This window comes from Pseudonaja textilis, chromosome 13 (genome assembly GCF_049901715.1).
Source record: "Pseudonaja textilis isolate UNSWEBS1 chromosome 13, rPseTex1.2, whole genome shotgun sequence".
Taxonomy (NCBI): Eukaryota; Metazoa; Chordata; class Lepidosauria; order Squamata; family Elapidae; genus Pseudonaja; species Pseudonaja textilis.
The window spans coordinates 1,416,282-1,429,008 of NC_142002.1; the positions used below are offsets into that span (position 1 = coordinate 1,416,282).

The 12,727-nt window shown below is 43.7% G+C and overlaps 1 protein-coding gene and 1 long non-coding RNA gene across 8 annotated transcripts in view; one reads left to right on the top strand and one right to left on the bottom strand.

Moving 5' to 3' along the window:
- MAP2K5 (mitogen-activated protein kinase kinase 5) overlaps positions 1-12,727 on the bottom strand; it is a 154,311-nt gene that overhangs the window by 70,461 nt on the left and 71,123 nt on the right. For all 7 annotated transcript variants that reach the window (XM_087941871.1, XM_087941869.1, XM_087941868.1 and 4 more), the window contains one exon: positions 11,533-11,604. In XM_087941871.1, coding sequence (XP_087797997.1) covers positions 11,533-11,604 — 72 coding nt within the window. The remainder of the gene's footprint in view (positions 1-11,532; positions 11,605-12,727) is intronic.
- Positions 1-12,727, top strand: part of LOC148124709 (uncharacterized) — a 529,533-nt gene that overhangs the window by 30,652 nt on the left and 486,154 nt on the right. The window lies entirely within an intron of this gene.

Consider the following 12,727-nt stretch of genomic DNA (forward strand, 5'->3'; position numbering starts at 1 on the left):
CTGCCCTGGTCAAAAAGGCCCAGCAGAGATTCTACTACCCGAGACTTCTCAGAAAACAACAACTGAATGGAAAACTGCTGGTGAGCTTCTACCGCTGCACCACAGAGAGACTTTTAACTTACTGCACCTCTGTATGGTTTGCCAATTGCACAGAGGCACATAGGACAGCACCCCAGAGGGTTAATGTCATTGCCCAGAGGATCATTGGTTGCCCTCTCCCCTCTTTGGAAGAGCTTTAGACCTCCTGCTGCCTTAAGAAAGTTCAAAACATCCTCCAAGATCCATCTCATCCTGGGCATCCCCTTTTTTTGAACTATTAAACATCTGGCAGGCGGTACAGGACAATAAAAACAAGGACAAATAGGCCAAAAAACAGCTTCTATCCCAGGACAGTAGCTCTATTGAATTCTACCCTATAGTGCAATATGAATGCAATAACAGGGGGTTTCAATTCAATGTATAGAATGTGAAGGATGTTTGTGTTTATTTTCATAGAAAGATGGCATTTAATTTCATCGCACAAGATGCAATGACAATAAAATAAAACTAAACTCAACTCTAATTAGGGACTTGATGTGGAATCAATGAAGGAGGAGTCCGTTCTGCCCACCGTTCCCACAAGTCACCAGTGAGGTTTTCTCGTTTATTCTAGCTTTGCGGGGGGGGTGTCTGAAAAGAAAGGGCCCTGGACACTCCTCTCCCCCAGGGAGACCAGAGGCTGGGCCGATCCATCTTGTTATTCCCTTTCTGCAAATCAAAATGCAGCAACGCATTTGCCTAAGTGTTGGGAATTTGTTTATGGATTTGTACCATCTCTGGGCATCTTCCTTCCTTTGCTTTGTTGAAGTAATTACCTTATTTGTCTCTCTGGAACGCAACCTTTGTATGGTTCCCTGGCAATGAAGTCAAGAGAAAGATGGATAGTTTGAGGTCTCAACCTGGACCAACTTTACCTAAACTTTCCACTTTATTGCAGTTTAGTACATAACGTTCCCCTAATACATGTGGGGTTACTTCCCAGCGCACCAAGTGGATAAATCATGCTGGAATATTACTCCGGCTAAGTTCTGCTATGACTGGAGCATATGTGCTTCCAAGCCACTGAAGCGGAGCCCCATAAAATACACTAATTACTAGAAGTTCTGGTCACTGGGTGATTGATAACACTCTGGAGGCAACTTCTTCCAGGCCTGATTTTCTGATGGGTCTTACCCGCCACAGAGGCCATTATGTATTCATGACCCGGGCCTTGGGCACTGGACTCTGCTCTCTATTTTGCCACCAGTGAACCACCTTAAAAGCTGGACAACATCATCCATTGTCACGTCGATGACCTCCATTTGGCAAAGTCAACCCAGAATAGCCAGTCTCTCCCCGTCTCTCAAGCTCCATCGTTTAGCAATCCAAAAAGCAGACGTTGCTCTCAATATACACATGACCTGAAAGCGGGGTGGGATTCTACCTATTCAGACTGGTTCTATAGAACCGGTTGTTACGATTTTGCACAGTTCGGAGAACCAGAAAATCGCACCACTGGCTGGCCCCGCCCCGCCCCACCGAGTCACTCCTTATCTCGCATGCGCACCATTCAACTTGCCTGCGTTGTGCCTTGACCTGATTTTTGATAAGTTGCTACTTTTCATGCTGGAATGAAAAGCCGGTGATCAGCTGTTCCACGCGATTTAGATTAGCCAGAAAGCAGAAACCTAAATGGCTGTTGTACTGCTTCGCCTTCACCCAGGAGGCCTCCCTGAGGCTCAGTCAGCAGCGGTATTCGGGGGGTTGGCTGGGGGGGGGACAAGTGGCCTGAGAGCAGAGCTGAACTTTCTTTAGGACCGAAGCTTCTATTTTCCAGGGCAGACTCAGGCAGCAGATTGCAGAAAGATAGATCTGCGAGTGAATCTGTGATTCTGCAAGCAACTCATTCTGCCTGCCTGCTTTTGGGTAAAAGCTGCTCTTTTTTCAATAAAAAATTCAATATTTACACAAATATTTACAATATTTACACATAAGCCATGCCCACCCAGCTATGTGACAAGCCACACCCACAAATTAGGCCACACCCATAGAACCAGTTGTTAAGAAATTTGAATCCCACCCCTGCCTGAAAGGGAATATCCCAATTCTCCCTATCTGCTTCTTAGAACTTTGCTTTAAAGGGGTGTTTTTGTCTCGTTGTATTTAACCCAATTTTCTATTCAGAGATCTTCCTCTATGTCATGCCATTTCTCTAAGGCTGACCAGAATGTCCTCTCCAGCTTCCTATCTGCATGAGAACCATCAACAAAGGCTCCCAAAGAAACCATATTTTTATGGGTTTTCTCTAGCTCTTCTTACTTAAAATTCACCAAAGGCTGAGCACTTCCTCAAAGAGTCAAAAGGGATAAAACCAGAGTTTTGAAATAATCAGCTTTGAAAAGTAAGCCCATTCTACTTTATTCAGAAAGGTCTCAATGTGATCCAACTTCTCAGAAGCATATTTTCTTAGTGAGGAGGGGGCGGGGGGGGGAGTTTCCAAGATCCTCGGTCTCCGATACATCCCTTAAAGCTAGAGAATGGCATTTTTGTCCTTTAAACTTTGTCCCAGAAAGTTAACTTTTAACTCGTCACTGAAGGTCCCTTACTATGTCGAGCCCTGATCAATTTTCTTCCTTCAACTTGCCTCATGCAGAACTCGAATGCTGGAATGCTTGCTGGCTGAGAAACACTGAGAGTTGAAGTCCACCTGTCTTAAACCTAGAATTCTTTATTGGCCAAGTGGGATTGAACACACAAGGAATTTGTCTTGGTGCAAACGCTCTCAGTGTACATAAAAGATACAAGAATCATAAGGTACAACACTTAATGATAGTCATAGGGAACAATAAGCCATCAAATCCTGCTAGGAAACAGTCAATATAAATGGTAAGGATACAAGCGACAAAGTGACAGTCATACAGTCACAAGTGGGAGGTGACAGGTGGTAAGAAGCGATGAGAAGATTAATAGTAATAGTAGTGCAGACTTTGTAAATAGTTGGACAGTGTTGAGGGAATTATTTGTTTAGCAGAGTGATGGCTTTCGGGGAAAAAACTGTCCTTGGGTCTAGTTGTTCTGGTGTGCAGGGCTCTATATGGCGTCGTTTTGAGGGAAGGAGTTAAAGTCCCCAAGATCGACAACAACGTCTTCACGGAAGCCCTGATCACTTGCTACCCAGAAAATCCTTCTTCCTGCAAGTTCTAAGGAAAATCTTAACGCACTTTTTGTTCTACGTGCTTTGCCACCCCCTCAAAACACAACTTCTTGATTGTCTCCAACCTGCCAGAATGCCCTTCCCTGGAGAGGGAAAAGCGGCAAGGGAACAAGATAAAGGAAGATATGCGTCCCTTCTCCAGGAAGCAAGCTGTCCTCCTTGTCAGTGTCAAATGTCAAATCACAAACCGATAGGAACAATATTGTGTGGCGCAGGGATATTAGCAGTATGGAACTCTGTGCTAGCTAGCAGACTAATTTATATTTTATAAACTTACTAGCACCTGTCTTTTCTTTTGTGCGTTCAAACTAGACTTATAACTATTCGTATAATAACCCTTCAAGGTTACAATGACACTGAAAAAAGTGACTTATGACTGTTTTTCACTTTACGACCATTGCAGCATCCGCATGGTCATGTTATCAAAATTCAGATGGTCACGTGATCAAAATTCATCCTATTTATGATGGTTGCAGTGTCCTAAGGGTTATGTAATCCACTGTTTACAACCTTCTGACAAAGTCAAGAGGAATCCAGATTCACGTTAACAACTGTGTTGATTTACCTAACAACCGTGGCAAGAAAGGTCGTACAATGGGGCAGAATTCATTTAACAAATGTCTCGCTTTGCAACAGAAATGTTGGGCTCAACAGATAATTTAATGCTACATTTATTAACGGCGGCAAGAATGACTTATGCACAGAATTGGAATAATGATAGAGGAAAATGTGATAAAATAGTAAAATGTGCTGAGGTGAGTAAGTTGACCATGGAGATAAAGGAAAGATAGAAAACGGATTATTATTTGACATGGAATACACTGTATGATTGGCTAAATAACAGAAAAGTTGAATAGAAGAGAAGAGGAAAATAAGATAATAAGGTAAAAGATATAGTGGATGAAGATAGATTAAGCAACATAGACAAGTGTATGGATAGTTAAGATTTATGTAAAAATATGTATACCGTCACAAAAGCGTTGCAATGAATGGAAATGATGTTGTATACAAGAAAATTTGTTCAATAAAAATTATTTTAAAACAAGAAAAGAAATGTTGGGCCCAACTGAGGTCATTAAGTCGAGGGCTACCTCTACAGTGTTTTTGTTCTCTCTTTTTATTTTGCCAGGGGCGACTTCTTGACACACCTCACTCCAGATTTTCTTAGCTTTCTGAGTCATCATCCTTGAAGGAAGCGTCCAGTTAACCTTTCTTCCCTTTAGTAGAACACAAATAATCCACTAATCCATCACAGCTCCAACCAAGGTATTCCTCAGTTTTAAATGCTAGTTTCTTATCAAGATATTCTCCAGTTATGACTCTTGAATTCTTCATAGAACAAGATGGCTCCATTAAGTAGTTTCCATAAAGATGTGAGTCGGCTTTTCGTGCTTTTATTTATCAAGATCGTTTAATTCATACCCTCTTCCTGTTTGTCACATCATTTTTAATTGCTATTCTTCATCACAATTGCTTCGTGCTACTGCTTTGCCATATTTTAATCGCTTTTTTAAAAATATGTTAGTTATACTGTTTACGCAGTCTTGGAATTCTGATCTGAAGAAGAGTTTTATTAATGTTATAAATAAAAACCATATTGGGGCATATGTAAAAAGCTGTTGTCTATACTGAATTAAGTGAAATATAATTCCTGAATAAAAATAAATGACATTATCCAGTTTGGAATAAAAATACAGTACTTTAACAACAGTAAAAAGCGTGCTATTTATATGCCATCTCTGTGCCAAATAAATGGCTTTTGGTATTAACTTTATGGAAAAATATAGTCCAATCAATGATGTGAGGCAGAGATTTCCAATCTTATCAGCTTTGCAGACTGGGGTGTGTGTGTGTGTGTGTGTGTGTGTGTGTGTGTGTGTGGTTGTTTTGGTGCAAGCAGTGAGGCAACTATGTGTGTGCGCAGATGCATTTCCACCGCCAGGTTCCAAACGGTTCTGTCAACCATCCCATTTGGCACATCCCAAAAAAGAAACTTCTGGCACGCAGGAACTACCACGAGTAAAACTTCATTGAAAGATCCATTCAGGCCCAGCAGATGCAAAGCCAGCTCTGAAGTTTTCCCATGAAACATTGGTAAAACCTCATTTTCATCCCTGGTTCATTGTCCGCCAATTACACTCAGTCTGTCAGCCTTCAAGAATCTTTCTTCTGCTTGTCTTTCTGGCTGCCATAGTAACGGGGGGAGGGAGGATAAACTGGGAAGAGTGCTGGAGGCCTGAGTTGGTGAAATGGAAAACTTGGGAAAACTTTCTTGTTTATGCTTACTTGCTTACTGCTGCAGCATCGTATCTATCCAGGCCAAGGTCAACGGCCAGACGTCTGAATCACCCGCTAAAGATGCCACACGTGACATTATACGCATCTCAGATTGGATGGCCAGTTTGAACTATTGTGGGTGGGAACTCTGTCATAACTTTGTATATGTGATTTACGCGCCTAATGCCTCAGACCTCGAATTCTTTTGATCCTGCCACTTGATTTCCAGTAAAAGTCCTTTTCTCTAGAACAACGGAGTCTATGGTTTTCTTTCTTGGATTTTGAATGGAGCTTCACCTGACACAGGCCTTTTGTTTTACGGAAACCTTCTTCGCTGGCTGGTATCTCTGAGAACCTGGCCTTGGTGGATATCTCCTCTCGAGTGGGAGGAAGGCTCTCAGTGCGTTCCTTAGCCTCCCCACACCCTAGAAATTTAACAAAAAACCCACCAGTTTCTGTTTGGCAAACGGCAAGCCGGAAGTTGATGCAGGCAATGAAGAAAGCCAGTCATCTTGGGGCTTGGGGACCCCCCTGATGTAAGGGCTTTGACCCAATTGAAAGAAAGAGAAAGAAAAGAACTCTTTCTCCCTTTTGGGGGGGGATATCTGTTGTGGTTCACCAGCAGCAGGTGTGGATGGCTGAGGTCTCGGAGAGCGAGGACTCACATGAGGGACTGGCGTGTGATGCAGGGATGGGGCCAGGACCATCAGGGAGTGGAATGGAGACTGGAGATTGTGGCGGCTGGCAGCAGTGAGGAAGAGGCCCCCGAGGAGCCTGTGCCCAGGGTGCGCGCGCGCAGGGCTGCTCGAAGGAAAGAGCAGCTGCAGCAGCACAGGTGACTCGGGAGTAAGGCTGCAAGGTAATGGCCCCTCCCTCAAGAGATAAAAGCCAGCCTGAGAAACCGGAGTTCTTTGCAGGAAGTAAAGAAGTTCTTGCACTTCAAGCCTTGTGGAAGTTCGGACTATCTTGGTTGGTGTTTTAAAGACTTTTTGTTTGGAATATTTCTTGGCAACATAATCTAGTGCCTTTGGCAGCCTTGCACAATCTTGGCAAGGCTTGTTCTTATCAGAGACAATTAGTTTTAATAGTCTTTTAACCGTGAATTAACAGAATTCGTAGAGAGCCATTCAAAGGTTTTGCTTTTATCTCTGTTTGGTGTTTGTTGACTTGGAACAAGGTTTGGGTCAGAACAATATCCCAATTCTGTTTCAACCAGTCTTTTCACCGTTTTACGTGACAGGGCTGACACCTTCGAGGAATGGATGCAAGGTCAGCTAAAGTGGCAGGATCGCTGTTGGGCAACCACACTTCCTGCACTCCCCTCCCTTTAAAGTTTCTGGGGTTCTCATGATCAGGTAGAACTGAGTTGAGAAGTGCAGACAAAATCCTGATGAACAGAGGAAAAGTACCTCTAAAGTAGCGTGTGATGACCTGGCGGCACAGCACAGAAATAACACAGGCAACTGGCAGTTCAAACCACCCGTTTATTGCTCTAAATTTCCCCAAAACGCTCCCCGTTTCTGGCAAGTCCCAGAGCAAAGTGATATCACACACACACACACACCCCTCAAGTAGCCTCTGGCTGCAAATAGTCCAGCCCGATGCTGTGAGAGCACCACGGCTGCAAAACAAGAAATCCAGCAGGGCAAGTCGAAGAGCCCAGGAAGCAAAGAGGCATGAAAGTAATCCAGAAATCCAGAAAGAGCGCAAGGAATCCAGGAGCGTTCAAACGTCGGCACTCAACGCTCCAGGAATTCAACATTTGTTCCCGACAAATGCCCCTCCCTACAGCGCCTCCTTAAAGTCTTAGATCCCGGGTGTGCCTTGTGAAGAGGGGCGGGGCGCTCTCCTTCCGAGCAGTCGGGGCAGTCTGCACTGTTCTCGCCTTCACTCCACTCTCCGTGCTCTCGGATCAGGAGGGGGAGGCCCTTGCTCATCGCCTGTACTATGTCTCTCGTGGTTCACCGCTTAGACTCTCTTGGTCATCCTGTCCCCACTTCCTCCCTGCCTACAAGCCATCCCAATTCTGAAAGGCCCTGGCCTGACTGGGCCTGCTCCTCCCCATTTTCCTCCCAAGCCAACGAAGCCGCTCTCTCGATCTCCGTCTGTACCAGTTCCGGCAGATTCAGGCTCCGACAGGGGCATGACACAGTGTTTCCCAATTTTGGCAACTTGAACGTGAGTGGACTTCAACTCCCAGAATTCTAGGAACTGAAGCCCACCCATCTCCTAGTTGGCAAAGTTGAGAAACATTGTTCTCAGGGCTCCTGAAATCACAGGAAGGGACAGCTCTCAAGCTATAAGGCATTTCATTTGAAAAGTATTTTAAAGGATGCCACCCTTATTTTTTTTTTAGTCTGTCTCTTATAATAGAGTGATTTAAAGCCACCAAATCACTGATGGTTCCTTGGATAGTTGGTTATAAAAGGATGATTTTTATTAGTCTGGGAAAAGTTGAAAATGTGGTAGAGAAAACAGTTAAAGCAATTTAAAACAAATCATACCGTAACTACTGAAATGTGCCTAAATCCATCTAATGCGTTCAATTAACAACTACTTGAAATCTTTAGACTAAGAATGAGGAAATAATGCTACTTTAAATGGAATTAGTTAATACTGACCTCCTATCTTTCAGAAAGAGATGCAGAGTTAAAAGTTGAGCAGAGCATGATTAAGGTTTACAGGAGTGGAATGAAAAGGGTTAGGAGTCACGTCACCTGGTCTAGTAATGCATCAATTCTAGGCCATTCTAGAGTTGTGGGCATCAACTCTACCCCACCTCTGAGATGCAAAAGCCGTCCTGCTTCTGTTGGGATGTCAATCAATCACCAAATTTGACTGTTGAAAATGTAAGCGATGACCAGGCGAGGAGTCAAACGTGACGAAGGGAGGAGTCAAACGTGTCATCACTCATGAGTCCCTGTGCACCCACAATAAATCTAAGTCCAGCCCAGCTTGAATGCCTTTCTTATCTCCCGCTAATTTCCTTTGACCGTTAGTAGTTCAGGTTCTTGTAGAGTTGCAATAAATCTTTATACTCATTTGAACTGCCTGAATCTCCTGATTTTCCCAGCACTTGACAGAAAACGCTGAAGAAAACCACACTAAGACCACAACCCTTCAGGACTGTAGCCACATCTTTGAAGATGAGTGAGGACACAAATGATGACTTCTGGTCTATCAACCTGAGCCTGAACACAGGGGCAAAGAAATGAACAGAACAATGCCACGGCTGGATGACAAGAGGAATGGCAAAATCTCAAATACAACCCAAAGAGTTGTGACAAGAAGTGGTTGAGGCTATTATGGCAACAGAGATAAAAATGCCAGTCCCCGCACAATATTACAGGATTCATAACCGGGTCCCCAAAGAGGGTACATCCTGTTCTCATTTTTCTCCTTCTTCCATAATCTCTTTTCATAGAAACAGAAATCAGGAAACCCATTTAAGCCCCTTATATTTGTTGTATTATTTCTTTCAAGAAGGACATTTCAAGAAAGAATGCTGACCATAAGTAGACTTCATATCCCAAGTGAAAGAGGGTAAGGTTCAAATGCTCTTCAACATCTTCAGAGATGTTTTAGATGAAGGCATGGAAGGGATGCCCATAAAATCTATGATTGACACATAGCCGGGGAGGGAGGAAGGGAGGGAGGGAGCGGAGCCAATATCTCAAAAGAAAAGCTCGGGGTTCAAAAGGTACCGATAGACTTGAACATTGGGCCCTATCCAACGGAATACTTTTCGGTGGTGAGAAATGTAAGGTTCTGCATTTAGGCAGGAAAAACCAGGTGCACAGAGTTGTAAGTGGTAGCTGACTTGGCGGTTGCACTGATGAGAAATCTCTGCGTATCTTGGTAGATACAGATGAAGCAATCACTAGCAACGTGCTGCAGTTGCCAGAAGAGCCCATGTGGTCTGGGGCTGCATGAAGATCTAAGGAAGGGGTCCCCAAACTTGGCAACTTTAAGACTTGTGGACTTCAACTCCCAGCATAGCTGGCTGGAGAATTCTGGGAGTTGAAGTCCACAAGTCTTAAAGTTGCCAAGTTTGGAGACCTCTGGTCTAAGGGAAGTGCTATGTTGCACAGGTCAGACCGACTATGGGATATTGTGTCCAGTTCTACTTGTCACAATTAAAGGATGGACTGGAAAGAGCGCAGAGAAGAGAAGCAAAGAGGGGGGGGATTAGAGACCTTTGAATGAGCTTTATCCGGATTCTCTGGGTGGAAAACCCACTCTGGTTTCAATCCTCTTGAAGCTGAATAAGAACGCTCATGGCATCTTATAAGTTACAATTACATTAATACAAACATTTGCTCTCATTCTTGACTGATTTTTCTATCGATATATTCTTTTGTGTCAGCTGCAGATAATTGCAAGATTCCAAAGTCTTTATATACTTATATACAACTTTATATACTTATTTTAAAGCGTCAACCCTTAGCGCCATCCTTTCAACCGTCCAATTTGCCTTTTTTTTTCCTTTGGATGTCGTTTGTCATTTGCACACAAAACACCTCACTGCTTGTTCAGGAGGGATCATCAGCTACAGGTTGGAAGTTGAATTTCTCCAGCTCCTGGCTTAATTTAAGCTGCCTTGTGATTTATTTATTTTGTGATCCATAACTCAGCAGAAGTATCAGACCAGGATTCTTTACGTGGGAACTCAGAAATCGGTTCCTCGAAAAGAACGAATGGGAATAATAAATAAGTTCCAAAGAATGTATGAATATCACGACATGAGAGAGAACAAGACTGTATCCTATTTTAAAACTGCAGTCTTTTTCCCCAATAAAACATACACTGGAAAGAACCTCTTCAGCTTTTACTTCCTAGGTCAGGGGTCTCCAACTGTGGCAACTTTAAGTCTGGAGCTTTGCTGGCTGGGGAATTCTGGGAATTGAAGTCCTCCTATTCCGTCTTTTGGTTCATTTGCTGAATTTAAAGACAGGTAGATAACTCTAAAAATTCTTCCATACAAAGTTTCTTTTATTGGATTATATTAGGTATCCTCAAGGTAACTCACCGTTATGTTGAGATGCAACTAATGTCCAATTCTTTGCACAGTTGAAGTCATAGTGTAAATGATAGTAAACTTTCTATCCCATATTTCATCCCACTGTCGTAGAATCAGCGGGTAGAGATGCTACCATGAGGTTGTGTTCAGGCAAGAGTGGGGGAGCCTCCCCCAACCCACCAAGGGTCAATTCAGTGACCAATCAGGGTTACAGATGTAGCCACATGACATGAACTACATTTCCCAAGATACCTTAACTATATTTACCAGGATGCATTCCCTTAAGGGGACCGCTCCCATCCTAGCTAACTATACCTGGCTGGACAGCATACTTCCCGCCTGGAATTATAAATTCCACTATTAACTAAAGAGCAAGTAACAATATAACTAAGATAAACAGTAAAGACTAAAACTAACTGAATAGCAGTTAACTATATAACTAAGAGAAACAGTTAGCTATGTTACTATTTACTGTTTCTCTTAGTTATATAGCTAACTGTTTATCTTAGTTATATAGTTAACTCCTATTCAGTTAGTTTTAGTCTTTACTGTTTATCTACAGCACACCTCCAGACTGAAAAGGTGCCAAGGTTGGAGGCCCCTGACCTGGTGAACCAAAAATTGGAACTGTTCAGAGCAGGAAATTCCAGCATCAACTTCAGGTCCCTGACCCAGCCGTCTTTAATAGCCGCGACCTTTGGTGGCTTGGGATAGAGGCACCCCTGCAGCTGTAACATCTCAGCAGTTGCAGCCTAAGGCTTGGCAAACCCTCTGCAAAACCCTCATTCAAATACTTTCTCTTCTTAGAAGAGACCAAGAGAAGCTAAGACTGAAGACCTGGACATCGTCTTGGGAGACCCAGCCTGATGGTTCTTCTCCCAGCCAAAGGCTGATGAAAGATTCCTTTTTGTGCTTTCTGTCATTTGCAGTTCAGAATTAAAGGTGTTATTTTTTTGCAGGGGGTGGAACAAAAGAAAACAACCACAACAGGTAAGACCCTCACCTCCATGAAGGAAATTCCCAGACTCCATACGTCAGAATGGATGCCGTACTGTTCTCCGGAAATTCGTTCTGGCTGTTAAAAAACAAACAGAGGAAGGCGACAGTTGAACCAAATGAAATGCCAAGAAATAGTAGCATGATAGCCTGTAAATTATGCAAGAAACAAAAACTCGCGTTTCAAACATTCATGAAGTGCCTAAAGGCATTTATTGCCTCCATTTACGGCACTAATTAATACCGGCAAATTTTAATTTTGATTCCCCCTGCTGCTTCGGCAGAATGTGGAGGCTTAGCCATGGGCCATTATGCACTTGAGACCAGGCCTCTCTCCTCCCTGTGCCTCAGTAGCCCCGAGGAAGTGTTTGAAGAGGATCGCCTGCACCCCAAAACCCAGAAGCCTGGTGAATGTAAAGCCTAAAGCTGTGAGGTTGTGGGCAGGAGCTCTCAGATTCAGATACAGATTAACAGTTGGAAGGGACCTTGTAGCTCATCTAGTCCAACCCCAACCCCCCCAAGCAGGAGCCCCTCCACCATTTCTGACAGATGGCAGTCCAGTTTCTTCTTGAAAGCCTCCAGTGATGAAGCTCCCACAACTTGTGAAGGCAACTTCTGTTCCATGGGTTGATTGTTCTCCCTGTCAGAAAATTCCTCCTTATTTCCAGGTTGAATCTCTCCTTGTTCAGTTTCTATCCATTATTCCTTGTCTGGCCTTTGGGTGCTTTGGAAAACAGCTTGACCCCCTTCCTCCTCCCTGTGGCAGCCCCTCAAATATTGGAAGACTGCTCTCCTGTCTCCCCTGGTCCTTCTCTTCCCTAGACTAGCCAGGCCCAGTTCCTGCAACCGTTCATCGTATGTTTTAGTCTCCAGTCCCCTCATCATCCTGGTTGCTCTTCTCTGCACTCTTTCTAGAGTCTCAACATCTTTTTTATAGTGTGGTGACCAAAACTGGATGCAGGACTCTAGGTGTGGCCTTACATATTTTAGGAGAGGTGATCTCATCTCACCCTCTCCTTGTTCTGTGGATTAACCTGCTGGGCAAAGATACCTGTGATACCACTGAAGCAGCACCTGGGTCAGACAAAGCATCTCTTCTGCAACCCTTCCGATCTCAACAACTCAAGAACCGGAAGTGTGTCCCTCCATACTGGGAGTCCTCAACTGAGCACCATTCACTTAGCAATTGATCCAAGTTACAA